The sequence below is a fragment of the Sapajus apella genome, unplaced genomic scaffold, assembly GCF_009761245.1.
Source record: "Sapajus apella isolate SASKATOON/1434 unplaced genomic scaffold, GSC_monkey_1.0 scaffold2, whole genome shotgun sequence".
Lineage (NCBI taxonomy): Eukaryota > Metazoa > Chordata > Mammalia > Primates > Cebidae > Sapajus > Sapajus apella.
Genome location: NW_022436942.1, coordinates 54,417,328 through 54,432,280, shown reverse-complemented (window position 1 = coordinate 54,432,280; position 14,953 = coordinate 54,417,328). Strand labels below are relative to the sequence as shown.

Sequence of the window (14,953 nt, the reverse complement as noted above, 5' to 3'; positions counted from 1 at the left end):
CCTGTAAAAATGGCCACTTTCTGATTGCATTTTATTGGGACTTGAGCTGTGTTGGGTAGCTGGATCATAAAATGAATATGCCTGCAACAAAACAGACTTTATTGCTGCAAGATTGACTCTGAGCTAACTCCACCCTAAATGCAACCACAGAAACTCAAAAGGGACAACAAATACCATCCATTGTTGTATATCACACACCTTACCCATCTTTTAAAAAAAATTGTGGCAAAGAAACATATAAAAATTTACCATCTTAGCCATTTTAAGCATGCAGTACAGTAGTGTCAACTATAAGCAACAGATCTCCAGAATGTTCTGATTTTGCAAAGCAGAAACTATACTCATTAAACAACTCCTCTTTTCCCCCTCCCATAGCCCCTGCTAAATGCCATTCTACATTCTAACAGTTTTACTATTTTAGATACCTCATAGAAGTGGAATCACTCAGTATTTGTCTTTTTGTGACTGGCTTATTTCACTTAGCATACGGTACCCAAAGGTCATCCGTTTTATAGCATATCACAGGATCTCTTTCCTTTTTAAGCCTAAATAATATTCCACTGTACGTGTATACTCCACTGACTTTATCCATTCACCCACTGGTGGACATTCAGGTTGCTTCCATGTCTTGGCTATTGTGAATAATGAGGAACATGGGTGTGTAAATGCCCAAGTCATTTTTAAAAAAATGTTTAAGGTAGTACACTCTTTATCTTAAAAGTTTAGGAAATATAAATTCAAATGACGTTCACTCAACCTCCTGTTCTCTTTCTCCTATTCCTTCTCCCTTTCCCTTTCCCTGGCACTTTCCTCCTCTTCTGCTCTGTTCCTTTTTTCTTTTCCTCACTCTCTTCCTTTTTTCTTCCCTTTCCTTCTCTAATACCTACAACTCCCCACAACACTTCAAATGTGCTCATCCTGAGAGCCAGCTCTCACTTGGAAATAGGCGAGTTTCCCATATAATTCCCTGTGTCCCCCTCTTCCTCAGAACCATTGTTGGAAACAGATGCTTGATGCTGCAAAAAGTCAGTACTGAGACAAAGGATCTCTTAGCAAGGCAATCTTTACTTCCTGCAGAACGGGTACTCTCGCCAGCAGTCTTGCCACAAGAGAGTAAACTTTCTGCAAGAAGTAAAGGCTGCCTTGCTAAGGATCCTTTGTCTCAGTGCTAATTTTTCTTTACAGCACCAAGCATCTGTTTCCATCAGCCATCTTCCTTTACGCAGCTGTATTTTCTGGATAAGTCACTTGTGCATAGGCAGCATAGCTTTAAGTGGATTATATTCTTTATTATTGGTTAATTAGGAGCCAGTGCTTTATTTCAAAGAACCAGAGGAGTTACTTCAAGTCCTCAGAGAGCTGGAAGAGCAGAATCTTACTTTGTTTCAATATTCCCAAGATGTAGATGAAAATCTTGAAGAGGTAAACAAAAGAGAAAAAATTATACAGGACAAAACGTAAGTCATTCTAAACAAGTAGATTTATTTCATTAAGTAATTTCTAACCAGAGCCTGGGTCCAACTCATTCACGTGTAATTCTTCCTTGTGGTCTCTGTGAGCATAGGCTGGGGTTTTAAGGTAGATGTCATATTTACACAGAACAAACTGGCTTGAATTTTGTCCCTACTTCCTTTCAATTGTCGACATATTTTCCTAGCTAGTAATAATAAAAGACACTTTGAAAAGAGACTAAAAAGAATTAAAATGGTACCTCTTGCCTTAACTTTTGTCCAGTATAGTTTTTACCCTACCACTTGGCTAGCTGTCGTTTCCTTTACTAAATCATGCTGTGGATGATAATGCTAATAAATGTATTTTCCTTTCTTTTTTTTTTTTTTTTTTTTTTTGATGGAGTCTCACCCTGTTGCCCAGGCTGGAGTGCAATGGAGTGATCTCAGCTTACTGCAACCTCTGCCTCCTGGGTTCAAGCTATTCTCTTGCCTCAGCCTCCTGAGTAGCTGGGATTACAGGCATGCACCACCATACCTGGTTAATTTTTTGTATCTTTAGCAGAGATGGGGTTTCCCCATGTTGGCCAGGCCAGTCTCGAACTCCTGACCTTGTGATCCATCTACCTCGGCCTCCCAAAGTGCTGGGATTACAGGCATGAGCTACCGCGCCCAGCCCAATAAATGTATTTTGTTGGCTGTGACTCTCAGAAAAATAATTTTTGAGATTAAATATTATATCATTTTACAAAGTTCCTATCAATATCTTGGGGTGATTATAGAAAGGATTTCTGTCAGGGGAAAGCAGCTGGATTTGATGCCTCACAAATTTCCTTCTTCATCAAAAAACATACAATATTATAAACTTGAAAAAGAGTTGAATTACAGAGAATAGATCTTTATATCTACTACTTACAAAAACGTGTAGAACCTTTTTCAGAACAGTTTTCTGGGCCAGAAGATGGCAATGTTTTTAAACAAGTCAAACTACATTTAACTTCAAAACACACAGAAGGTAGGGACCTAAAAATCCTTATCACACAGCTACCCATTACCATTCCTGAGACTTTTTAATCCTTGTATCTTTTCCAGTCCTCGCAGTGTATGGTAGCCCTCCAACCATCCCCACAATAAGATTTTCTGGAACAAGGTGGGTGCAGGTGGGCAGGAAAGGGGGATCTATAGAATCTACCTCCAGAAGATCTTATCCGAATCCCTAGGTGAGGGAGTCAGGAGTCTATATTTTCCCTCCTGGCTCCCCAGATATTCTGATTATCAGACATGTTTGAGAATGCTGGGTTCCTGATGCCTCAGCTCTGCTGCTATTTGGGGGAACTCAAAGGGAACCACAAAAATAAAAGAGAAAATGCCTTCTGATGGAAGTGAAAAAGCAGCATTTGTGCTGGATTTTTCTCATTTTAACTTGAAAAATTGCATGTACTTTGGCAATGTCTTCAAATACAGACTTGTATGTGGCTCACTAGATGGATGTTGACACATGAACTAGAAAGTGTTGAAGCCCCTGACTGATGGCTATTTCACTAACCCCAAATTTCAAATGAAGGTCTCTTTCTTCTTTTGCAATAGAAATAGCAACATAGAGTTTCTTTTGGAGCAAGGGAAAATGCTTAAAGCTAACTGTGTGAGAGAAGAGGAGAAAGCAGCAGAATTGCAATTAAGGTCCAGGCTCTTCAGCTTTGGAGAATTTAATTCAGACGCTCAGGTAAATCACTCTTTGCTTATGGTGATTTCATTTTGGCTCATGATAACAATTTTTATTCCCTGTGTCCTAAGTATATGTAGGGGAGTTAAAGCAAATCACAAGTCCTAGGTTGATGACAGAAGTGGAAAGCCAGCTTGGAGTTTATCTTGCCAGTATGTAATAGCCAATTTATATAGGCAGAAAACATTCAAATTGGCATTAGGGTTCTCTTAAAATGTTGCTCTATTGCAATTCATGATATTGACCATAGTTTCCCCTCTAAATACATTTATTTTAGTCAGAGCCTAGACATACGTAGTTCAGTGCATGTTATCATTTTGGTGGTAATTCATGGAGCGAGTAATTAACACAGGAAGCAGTGAATCAACACAATTAAAAGTGACTCAACACTGACTAGAAAACTTGCCCAACACTGAGCCTGTGATAGATTTCTGCCTCTTCAGGCCTGCATAGACTCAAATAGCTGTGACATCTGCTAGTACATTTACTTATTGAGAAGTTCATCTCTCAGCTAGATAATAACCCCTCGAAGGCAAGGATTGTCTTATTCTCCTTAGTTCAGTTAAGGGTCCCCTTAAAGCTGGTGTGCAATAAATGTTTGTTGAATAAATGATTAGGTTAGCTTTTAGACCCACAACCAGCTCCATCTAATATTGTTTATCTTGTAAAAACCTCAAATGAAATACAAATTCAAAGTTATTATATAAGGCTAACATTGTTCCAGGACCAAACTGAGGGTCGGGCTGCTATTTCTCATGCCCCAATAACAAGATGCAGATGAACTGGGAAGGAAGACAGTTTTTATTTCTGTAACTGGTTATAGGGAGAAGGCCTGGAAATTATTGCCAGACCAATTCAAAATTACAAAGTTTTCCAGAGCTTATATACCTTCTGAGCTATATGTCTATGTATAAGTGTGCATTCATCCAAAGACATAAGCGATTAACTTCTCATCTATAACTATGGTCTGAGTCCTGAAGACATTCCTCTGGAGCCTTGGTAAATTTGCTTAATCTAAATGGGTCCAGCTGCTGGGGTGATTACCCTTATCTTGTCTCCTGATAAATCAGGGAGGTTTAGGTAGTTTCTTCAGACCCCCCAGTAAACCTGTTTGTGGAAGCCTGGGAAGTTTCCTCGCCCCCAATAAAACTTGTTTAATCCTAAATGGGTCCTGTTAAGAATTCCTCTATTATTTTGTCATGTTTTAAGGCCCAGGAAAGAACTAGGCAAAACTCTTGGTGGGCTTTTGTTACATTCTAGCCTTTGTATAAGGGCACTGGCTTTTAATATTTAACTTAACCACTCATCAGTACTGAAACAGTTGTGATGGAGGCCTGCGTTAGTGAGACCTGGCCTGCCACACCATATTTATGGATATGAACTTGATTTTCTAACAGAGGTAGAAGTGGGGAAACTGCATCCAAGAAGGCTGTCCTACCCTACCCACAGGTGAGCAGGGTTACAAAAAGCACAAGCTGTCTATGGCTCCTCCACACACAAACATTTCCTGAGTTAGTAGGGGATGGGGTTGTGCATTGCTGGAGCAAGAAGTGTGATGACAGCCACCTTTCAATTCAGTGCTGTTGTATTCTAACCATATTTTCAAAACTGTAGTGCAATATACATAACCAAATTTACCACTTAGCTATTTTAAGCATGTGATTCAATGGCATTAAGTACATTCTCAATGTTGTGAACCATCACCACTCTTTCCAGAACTTTTTTGTCATCTTTTCAACATAAAAATCTAACATCTTAACCATTTTTAAACGTTTGGGTCAGTAATGTTAAGTACATTCACGTTGTTTTGCAGTCTCCAGAACTCATCTTGCAAAGCTGAAATTCTGTACCCACTAAAAAATCTCTTCCCTCCTCCCTCCCTCCCCCAGCCCTTGGCAACCACCGTTTTGACTTTCTGTCTTTCTAAATTAGACTATTCTAGGTAATTCACAAAAGAAGAATCACACAATATTGATCCTTTTGTGTCTGGCTTATTTCATTTAGCATAATGTTTTCAAAATTCATCCATGTTGCAGCCTGTATCAGGATTGCATTATTTTTACAGCCATTGTATGTTTATACCATATGCTGTTTATCTGTTCATCTGGAGTGGTTTCTACACTTCAACCGTTTTAAATAATGCTGAGGCCAACTGACATGCAAATTGTCTGATAAATATCTGTGATATCTCCCCTCCTCCCTGCCCCACCCCAACTAAGCCCCTTCCATCCAAGTTTGGGGCAATGATTAAAATTAAAAGTGGCATTTTGGATACTCTTTTTAACTGAGGCAACCAGATACCTAAAGAAAGAAAGTAGAATTGATGTAATTACTTTGTTAAGGGCTATCCATGAAATTTCCATCACAAGTGTAAATTTGGCATTCATGTATTATTGCACACTCTGGGGAAATGGGACTAACAATCCACAGTGTCTTCTAGAGATATGAAATGTAGGGTTGGGAAGGGGAGGCGAAGCAGTAAAATGGGGAGGGAAGCGTATTAGGATTTTTTGCTTCTCTACCTCCCTCTTATCAGAACTCAGAATATACAAAACAGAATCCTTTATGAGTAAATTTAGCTGTACCTCATTTTTTAAAAGTTTCTTTTCCAGGTTTATTGAGGTATAATTGATTTATGTGATCGCGATATTCATAAATTATGTTACTCTGGAGCTATGAGTATGAAATGAATTTCATTCTTTCAAAACTTCCACACTCTTAATGATACTTAATCCCCTAAAAATTTTGTCCTTGATCCAATATTTTACTTTTAAAATAAAATTTTAAGTTCAAGTATAAGGTAATGTTGAAAAGTGCACAAATCACAAGTGTATCTCTCAAAGAATTTCCTCAACCACATCTGTGTGCCACCCCCCAGATCAGGGAATAGACCATTATCAGCCCCTACAAACCTCCCTCGTACTTGCTTCCAGTCTTTACCAGCCCTCTTTCCCACTGTCCTGATGTCTCATGCCATCAACCAGCTTTCCTGTTTTTGAACTTTATTGGAATGGAATCATATAACATGTCTGGCTTCTTTCTCTCAACATTATGTTTGTGAGATTCATCCAAGTTGTTTAGTGTAGCAGTTGTTCATTTAGTTGTTCATTGAACATGAAATGGAACAGAAACTGCTCCATTGTTCAATTTGAGGAATATGTTTACCTCTGGTTTTATTTTTATTTTTTGCACAAGGAGCTGACACTTGCAATGGAGAGAACTGTGTACAGTCAGCACACAGCAGAATGTGACATGGATTAGGACAGCAACCTTGAGTTTGAAAGGACTCAATGACATCTAGATATCTGTCCCCCTTCCCCTCTCCAGTTTTGATATGATTCCTCCTAAAACACTGCTCTGGTCATATCACTTCCCATTTACTGTTGAAAGGCACCTGAAGTTCTCCAATACCAGTCTTCCAGAATTCCTGTCCATTCACCTGGGCAGACTCCCGTGGCAGCTCCTCCTCTGAAGTACTGTGGGTTGGGCCTGTCATCAGGGGCAGTTCCAGGGATGGGGCTGAAACATCCCTTCCCTGAGTCAGTTGGCCTATGCCTTGTGCTACCTTTTCTTTGCCTTTTTGCTTTGTCAGGCCAGGCTCTCAATCTCTTTTTTAAATGTGAATTACCTTCATTAATCTCATTCCCCTCTCCTATCTCTTGTTCTTACCTTGTTATCTTAAAAAAGTATCTCTTCTCACCATTTTCTCTCCTCTGAAGAGGGAACTTAAGAAAAAAAGGGGAGGGGGCAGAGGTGTAGAAGACATCCTAAGCAGCCACTGCCCTGCTCATCCATCTCTAAAGCCATCTAAGTGTTCAAGAGGTCCCCTTCAAAAATTCTCATCAACTAGCAACCATTCTCATCTTAAAGTTATTTTTCCTCAAAACCAGTGGTGAATATATTTTTAAAGTATTTTTCTCTGCTTCATTTAATGACTCTCATTGCAGCAATGTTGTTTTCATATGCAATTTACTATATTTCAACCCCTGATGGGTTACTTTTATCTCCAAGGGTTTAGAAAAAAACATGTTGTTACATAAATAGAAAACACAGTGTTATTTTAGAGAGAGGGGAAAAGGGAGCTTTATAGCCAATAGGACTTTTGCCGTTTTCTTTTATATTATTATGTATTTCTCCAAGTTTTCTAAAAGGATCATGTCATTAATGTTAATAGGAAATATAGTAAGTTGTTATCTTACAGGGGAAAAAAGGGAGCTTTATGCTAAAAAGGACCATCAAAAAGCTTTTTAAGCTGGGAGGTGGAAGAGAAAAGCTGCTGGAAGTACACTCTTGGTATCAGATCTTGGCTTGTATGGTAATTGTGTTGGTGGCTCTGTAAGGCTTTTGTGATTCCAGGAGGGGCTTCCCATGGCTTTAGGAGCCACATCTGTCTTGAGTGTTATTTGTTGCTGGCTTTATGGTGATTCTCATCTTGAGCGGAAGTGGGAAATGGGGCAGATGCTACCTGAAGAGTGATTCACATTGCTCAGCAGTTTGTTGAGCTCCTCTTAATTGCAAACACCAGATTCACAGTGGAGAAAGAGGATGACGGATGACAATTTTTTTATGGTCCCGAGACAAGTTACCTGGCACCTCAGGAATCTCCACCAATAGTTAAAACGGTGCAGTGCAGAGGTTCAGGAATTAGCAAGGTTTGGCCTAAGCTTTTGTTTAGACTAGAATACTCCAATGGCTTCCCAACACAAAGAGTGAAAATGATACTCCTGCTTCCATTCCAAGGACTCTGTGTGCTTGCGGAGTAGCCATCATGAGCAAAGCTCACCCTCCCGAGTTGAAAAAGTTCATGGACAAGAAGTTATCATTGAAATTAAATGGTGGCAGACATGTCCAAGGAATATTGTGGGGATTTGATCCCTTTATGAATCTTGTGATAGATGAATGTGTGGAGATGGCGACTAGCGGACAACAGAACAATATTGGAATGGTGGTAATACGAGGAAATAGTATCATCATGTTAGAAGCCTTGGAACGAGTATAAATAATGGCTGTTAAGCGGAGAAACCCATGTCCTCTCTCCATAGGGACTGTTTTACTATGATGTAAAAATTAGGTCATGTACATTTTCATATTAGGCTTTTTGCTAAATAAACTTTTGTAATAGTCAAAAATGTTTTCTCAGATGTTCTGAATATAGAATATTAGCTCTCATTCTGATTTTTTCTGACATGAATTTTCCTGGTTGACACTGATTTAAAAGGGTTTTATGCATTAAAGTGGACGAATCTTGTTAAATTTGAAAAAAAAAAAAAAAAAAAAGAAAATGATACTCCTAAAAAGGCTTTGGGTAGGCCAGCCTGGAAAACTGTTTGCTTGTAACTTTTTTTCCTGAGAGAATGCATTCAGTCATTTATTCAGCAAACATTTATTCAGTGCACAGTTATGTGCAAAGCCCTGTTTTAGTTGTAAGTTGAAGCATAAGATGTAGCTCCTGCCCTCCTGGTGTGTAGTCTATAAGGATAAGCAAATAACTATCATAAAGGATGATAACAGTTTCACAATTATAAGAGAGTAATACATGCAAAAAAGGGAAGGCTGGGTTACATATTGTGCCAAAAGGAAATGCATCCAAGTGGCAAAAAAAAAAAAATGATTTAAAATGTTCGTTGCCTCTACTTCAATTCTTAGGGAGTCAGATACACAAAAACATTCAAGCAAAAAACATTGTGCCCATTATAAATACTTTTTATATCTAGACTTCAATATATTTTAAGAAAATAATCCCAGGTATTACTATAGTAATGCTCTGACTATAAATTTTGATATAGGTTAAATATCACAGCTACATTTTCTCAACGGTCTGTTTTATTAAAACTTCTCCTTTAAAAAAGTAAACATTTAGGCCGGGCACAGTGGCTCATGCCTGTAATTCCAGCACTTTGGGAGGCTGAGGCAGGCGAATCACCTGGGGTCAGTAGTTCGAGACCAGCCTGGCCAACATGGTGAAGGCCGTTTCTACTAAAAATACAAAACTTAGGCAGGTATGGTGGTACATGCCTGTAATCCCAGCTCCTTGGGAGGCTGAGGCACAAGAATTGATTGAACCTGGGAGGCGGAGGCTGCAGTGAGATGAGGTTGCACCACTGCATTTCAGCCTGGGTGACAGAGCAAAACTGTCTCAAAATAATAATAATTTTTTTAAATCTAAATACTTAGTAGCATTTACATGGGTTTCTACTGTAATATAGTAAAACGGTATTTTATATTGAATGAGCAATGTGATGTTGTTTTCTGCTCTTCTCAATCTCAGGAAATACTGATAGACTCACTTAGCAAAAAGATTAGTCAAGTATACAAAGTCTGCATTGGTGATGCGGAGGATGACGCCCTCAACCCAGTTCAAAAGCTAGTAAAAGTAGAGTCTCGCCTGGTGGAACTGTGTGACCTCATCGAATCTATTCCCAAAGAAAATGTGGAGGCAATTGAGAGGATGAAACAGAAAGAACGGCGGCAAAAGTACAGTCAATAAGGATAGCGAATGGCGTAATGAGTAGCTGGTTTTGCTCAGATTACACAAACACATTAGCAAGTCTCTTGAGTAATGCTATTATAGGACACAGTGGAATGCCATTTAGGGACACAGTGAGGACGAATGATATCCAGCCCTGTCCTCCTCATAGAGCTATTATTTAGTGTGGGAGACACATGCATCAAATATTTTTAGGAAACAAATGTGTCATTACCAATGGCAATGAGCATTGTGAAGGAAGGAACTGGGTGAAGAGAGTTCACCAGGGGCAACTGACCTAGTTTGGGATGGACAAACCAGCCTGGAAAAGCAAATCTTTTGTAATTATATGAAATTCATGAATAACTAGTTATATGAAAATTTTTGAATAGCTACAATGGGGAAGGAGTATTGCACTGGTGGTAAAGGACCCAAGGCATAGAATTAGGAGCGCTTCATGGGAAAACCACAAGCTGACTAAACCTACCTGTAGTTCTCCCATGAAGGGCTCTTAATTCCTAATGAAGGAATTGTTTGAAAGTCAGAGCTACACAGTGAGGGTTTTCTGCAGTGTATAACTGCCAACACGTACACAGCATTCACACATTCACACATTTATTCCTCAAGACAACCTCATGAGGATTATCATCCCTGGAGCCCCACACCATCCCCCACCTCACTGCATAGCTTCGTGCCCTTCAAAGGAGGTCCATGCATTGAGCGTGTTATGGCCTGACTGGAGTCTTTCAGAATGCACTCATTTACAAATTTCCATACAAGTTAAATAAGAACGTTTAGGTACATAACAGGTGTCCCTTGGTATCTGTAGGGAATTGGCTCCAGGACTTCCCAAGGATACCAAAATCTGCAGATGCTTGTGTCTCATATAAGGTGGCATATTTGCATATAACCCAAGTACATCCTCCTATATACTTCAAATCATTTCTAGATTACTTATCCCTAATACAATGTGAACACTAGAGTTGTCATACTGTATTTCTCAAAATTGGTATTATTTTTATTGTTGGGGCTTTTCTCTAAATATTTTCAATCTGCAGTTGGTTGAAGGGCCAGATGTGGAATGGTGGAGGACCTACTGTCCTGGTTTGAGACAATGACTATTGTAAATATAATGTGACCCCTAGTTTAATGTGGCATGTAGGCAATGTTTACAAGTGGGAAAATGTTCATATAATAGCAAAAAACATGTTGAGAGGCAGACTAGCACTCTGGCTACTAGCTTGGGCATTAGACCATGCTGAGTGAGTTCAATTTAACTATTTATGACTTTGTGATCTTAGGCAACATAAGCACTCTAGTCTGTTTCTTTATCTGTAAAATGGGAGTAATCATGGTACTTACAAGGTACTGAGGATTAAATTAGATGATCCAAGTAAATTACGAGAGCATGCTTACTTAGCACGTAGTAAGCACTCAAATATTAGCCACTAGTATTAGATATGTTGTTATTGCCTACTACTTTGTGGATACATGGGGGATATGGTTACCCACAGTAATAACGATGTCCAGACTATAATATGATGGTGATGCTGATGGGATCTTACTGAACATCAAGCAAGCTTTAAAAAAAATTACAAATGAAAGGTTACTCCTTCCCTAAGATGACCTCATATGACTACACTAATAGCATTTGCATGTTTTACAGCAGCAAATATATCTGCATTGAAGTGCAATTATAACTCATTTTTAGCAGTGATACATAAATGTAATTCCAATTACTTATTCTTCTTAAAAATAGTGTTAGCTGATTTTCCCCATGGTTTGGGGCACCTAACATGGCACCTAATTTTGCAATAAAAATGCTCAGTACATGTATTTCCATCCCCTAGTATATAGCCTTACACTTAGAATATCATTAAAAAGGTCCATAAAATAGCTATCACATATTTAGTGCCTATTGCTTACCACCTATACTTGATAAGTTGCACAGATTATCTCATTTAATTTTTCCCTCAAAACAACCCTAAAGAGTATGACAAATAGCATTTCTTGTTCATAATTTGAGGATATTATTCAAAAAGATTAACTGGAAGGCATACTTTTGTGGTAGCTCACTGAGCTATGTATTTATGTACTTTTCTGTGTGTGACACTTCAATTAAAAGGTTTAAAAAGAGGGAAAAGTAGCAGAAAGTTAATAAAAGTAGCTACTATACAAGCTATAAAGTGCTGAAATGTTTGGGAGGCCAAGGAAGGCAGATTACAAGGTCAAGAGTTCGAGACCAGCCTGGCCAACATGGTGACACCCCGTCTCTACTAAAAATACAAAAATTAGGTGTGATGGCGTGCACCTGTAATCCCAGCTACTTAGGAGGCTGAGGCAGGATAACTGCTTGAACTCGGGAGGTAGAGGTTACAGCGAGCTGAGATTGTGCCACTGCACTCCAGCACAGAATGAGACTGTCTCGGAAAGAAAAAAAAGTTAGACCAAGATCTGGGTATATTTTATGTCTTCCAAAATGATGAAATTTCTTCCCATTTCCAAATAGTATTTGTTATCGAGATTTATCTGAATATTCAAAAGCCATTGTTATGAGTAAAGATGAAGTGTCCTTTCCATTTAACTTTAAAGGAGGTCTTCTATTTACATAGATTATCAAATAGTAATGTCCTTTTCTTACTTAATGTAATTTAGAGTTACGAGAATGTTTCACCCTTCTTGTGACAGGTTTCGTGATGAGAAAATGAGAGAAAAACAAAGACACCAAGAAGAAAGGCTAAAAGCTGCTCTGGAAAAAGCAGTAGCACAACCAAAGAAAAAGGTTTGTTTTGCTATTAATAGATCCATCCACATCAATATGTGAGCGCCTCTTTGGTACAAAAATACCTTATTCATCTAACTTATTCAGGTTGAACTTCAGAAAGATAATCTTTCTTGCTCACAGCTTCAATTAGTCTCTCTCTGGTTCCTTGTTACTTTTTAGAATAATTCAAATTAGTGGCCCTACAGTTCTCAGTTAGACCCACTTTTTAGTAAAAGCCTCTTTCCTTTTTTTCATAGCCTTAGGTTCATTAAAATCAGATTTTTTTTTTAGTGTTTTTTTGGGAATAGATTATAACAGCATATGGTTCAAAGCTCAAAAGATACAAGAGTATTCGGTGAAAAGCCACTCTTCCTCAGTTCCCCTTTCTGGAGGCAACCACTGTTAACAGGTTCATTTACATCCCTCCGGAAATATACATACACAAGTATGTATTTATGTACGTATTCTTTTTCTTACGAATGATAGCTAGGAACTTGGCTTCTTTCACTCAGCAATGTTTTGGAGACAGTGAACCCAGAGAATCACATGTAACTGTGGGACTGTAAATAATCCCCACATTGTAAAGATGATGAGATTGACAGTTGGGAGTTAAAATGATTTACCCAGAGTAACTTCCGATTTAACAGCAGAATCAGGACCAGAAGCCAAGGTTCTTTATTTTGCAAGACTACCTGCCCAATCAGAAGTTTAGAATTAGGTAGTCACATAAATGTGGTCCATCACTTCTACACAGGGGTAAGAAGCGCCTTTTGTTTCTATATGCCACTCTTTCCCTCCTCTGGGATAGGGTCTGAAATATATTCCAGAAAGACAAAGTTATCTGCAAAGCTATTGTGGACACTGACTCTTACCATAGTAATAGCTAACACATAATGAATGCTTACTGTGTGCCTTACAACCAACTTCTTGAGGTAAGAACTTAAAAAAACTTCTGAAGTATGGAAATGGTTAATAGGTGCCATGCCAAAAAAGTGATTACTTCAAAATATTTTATTGAAATAAATACTTCATCTTAAAAAGTGCATTTATCTAGTTCAGTTCTTTCCATGAAGACTTTCCTCACCTGTCCTCTCCTCCCAAGAATTAACCATTCATCACGCTTCCACATGCACTATTTAGTAAACCCACCAAATTGAAATTATTTTAGACCATGAGTTTTATGACATTTGTATCCCTAATACCTGGCACATCATGGATACTTGATGTATAGTGAATTAACATACTAAAAATATGCGTAAAAACTAAAAAATGGAAAAAACTGGGGAAAACATGGTTATCTGACAAATCAACAACACACAAAAGGCCTCTGATAGCTGACCCAGTTAGGATACTTCATCACTGGTAATTTTCTCAAACAATATTAATAACAAATGTTACCAAAGATCTCTGAGTTAAAAATTCTGATATGCAAAAGCAATTCAGAGATTCTAGTCCCCCAAGGACATTTTTGTTGTTACAGTGATGGAGAAGAGTGCCATTGTTATTTAGCTTCCCTTGGGCCTGCAATGCAGGGGACAATCTCACATGAGAATTGTCCTAAAATGTCAATAGTGCCTTTTGAACATAGTGGCAACGTCCCATCAAATCTCATAGAATTATGGTAGTTTCCCCATTTACACATTTAATTTATACAAATTCAGCTATAAAAGCAAAACAGAAACAAAAAGCAGGGGAGAGAATCCCAAAAGTAAAAGAAAAGTAAGTAGTAATATACTTGAGTATATGCCCCAGAGAGAATGAATAGGTATGAACTAGGGATTTCCCAAAGCCTCTTCTGTTGGTTAACACCTCCAGAAGCCAACCAGTGTTCAAGATGGTACATGGTTTTCTGAACTTTTTAACAAGATTTCTAAATGCTAGTCAGGTGCTCAACAGGAGAAAGCTATCTCTTCCAACCACGGAGGAAAAACTGACTATGGCACTTACTGAGAAATAAAATGGTGGCCTTCAACATGGTGCTTTTCTAAGTTGACCACATTTGAACCATATACTATTTGATGACTTTACCTAAGTTTTCCCACTTCCCAATAAAATCTAACTGCTGTTCCTTTGGCATACTTATTGGTGTCCAATTTGCTATTCAACTTTGCCTAGCATGTTAGACATCTGTTAGGTTATGAGTCCCTTTTAACTGTGATTAGTTAATATTTCAAATGATATTATTCCTTGTAAAAATCAAGTTAATATTGGTATTTCACAAACTTCAAAAGAAAATGGCTATGCTCAAAAATATTATTTTGTTTTTCTTTTGTTTCAGTTGGGAAGACGACTTGTGTATCGTTCAAAACCTCCATCTGGTAACAAACAGCAGCTACCTTTAGTCAATGAGACGAAAACAAAATCACAAGAGGAGGAATATTTTTTTACTTGAATAAAAGCAGTAACATATTTTATTACCAGAATGTCTTAGGTATATTTTGTAAATTTTGGCTTTCACTAATGGCAATATTCTGCCCCATGTACCAGGCCTAATCAATTTGAGAAAGATAGGCCCTTATTCTAAGGGCTATAGGATTAGAAATGAGTTATTT

General features: G+C 38.2%; 1 protein-coding gene and 1 pseudogene across 2 annotated transcripts in view; both read left to right on the top strand.

Annotated features, from left to right (window-relative positions):
- CCDC38 (coiled-coil domain containing 38) overlaps positions 1–14,821 on the top strand; it is a 55,195-nt gene extending 40,374 nt beyond the window's left edge. The window contains exons 12-16 of the mRNA XM_032298505.1: positions 1,306–1,457; positions 3,036–3,171; positions 9,440–9,645; positions 12,326–12,419; positions 14,680–14,821. Of these exons, the coding sequence (XP_032154396.1) occupies positions 1,306–1,457; positions 3,036–3,171; positions 9,440–9,645; positions 12,326–12,419; positions 14,680–14,793 (702 nt within the window). The 3' untranslated portion in view covers positions 14,794–14,821. The remainder of the gene's footprint in view (positions 1–1,305; positions 1,458–3,035; positions 3,172–9,439; positions 9,646–12,325; positions 12,420–14,679) is intronic.
- On the top strand, positions 7,910–8,424 carry LOC116564992 (annotated as a pseudogene). The gene has a single exon (XR_004275196.1). The product of XR_004275196.1 is annotated as a small nuclear ribonucleoprotein G pseudogene (transcript).
- Positions 14,822–14,953: the final 132 nt, after the last annotated feature.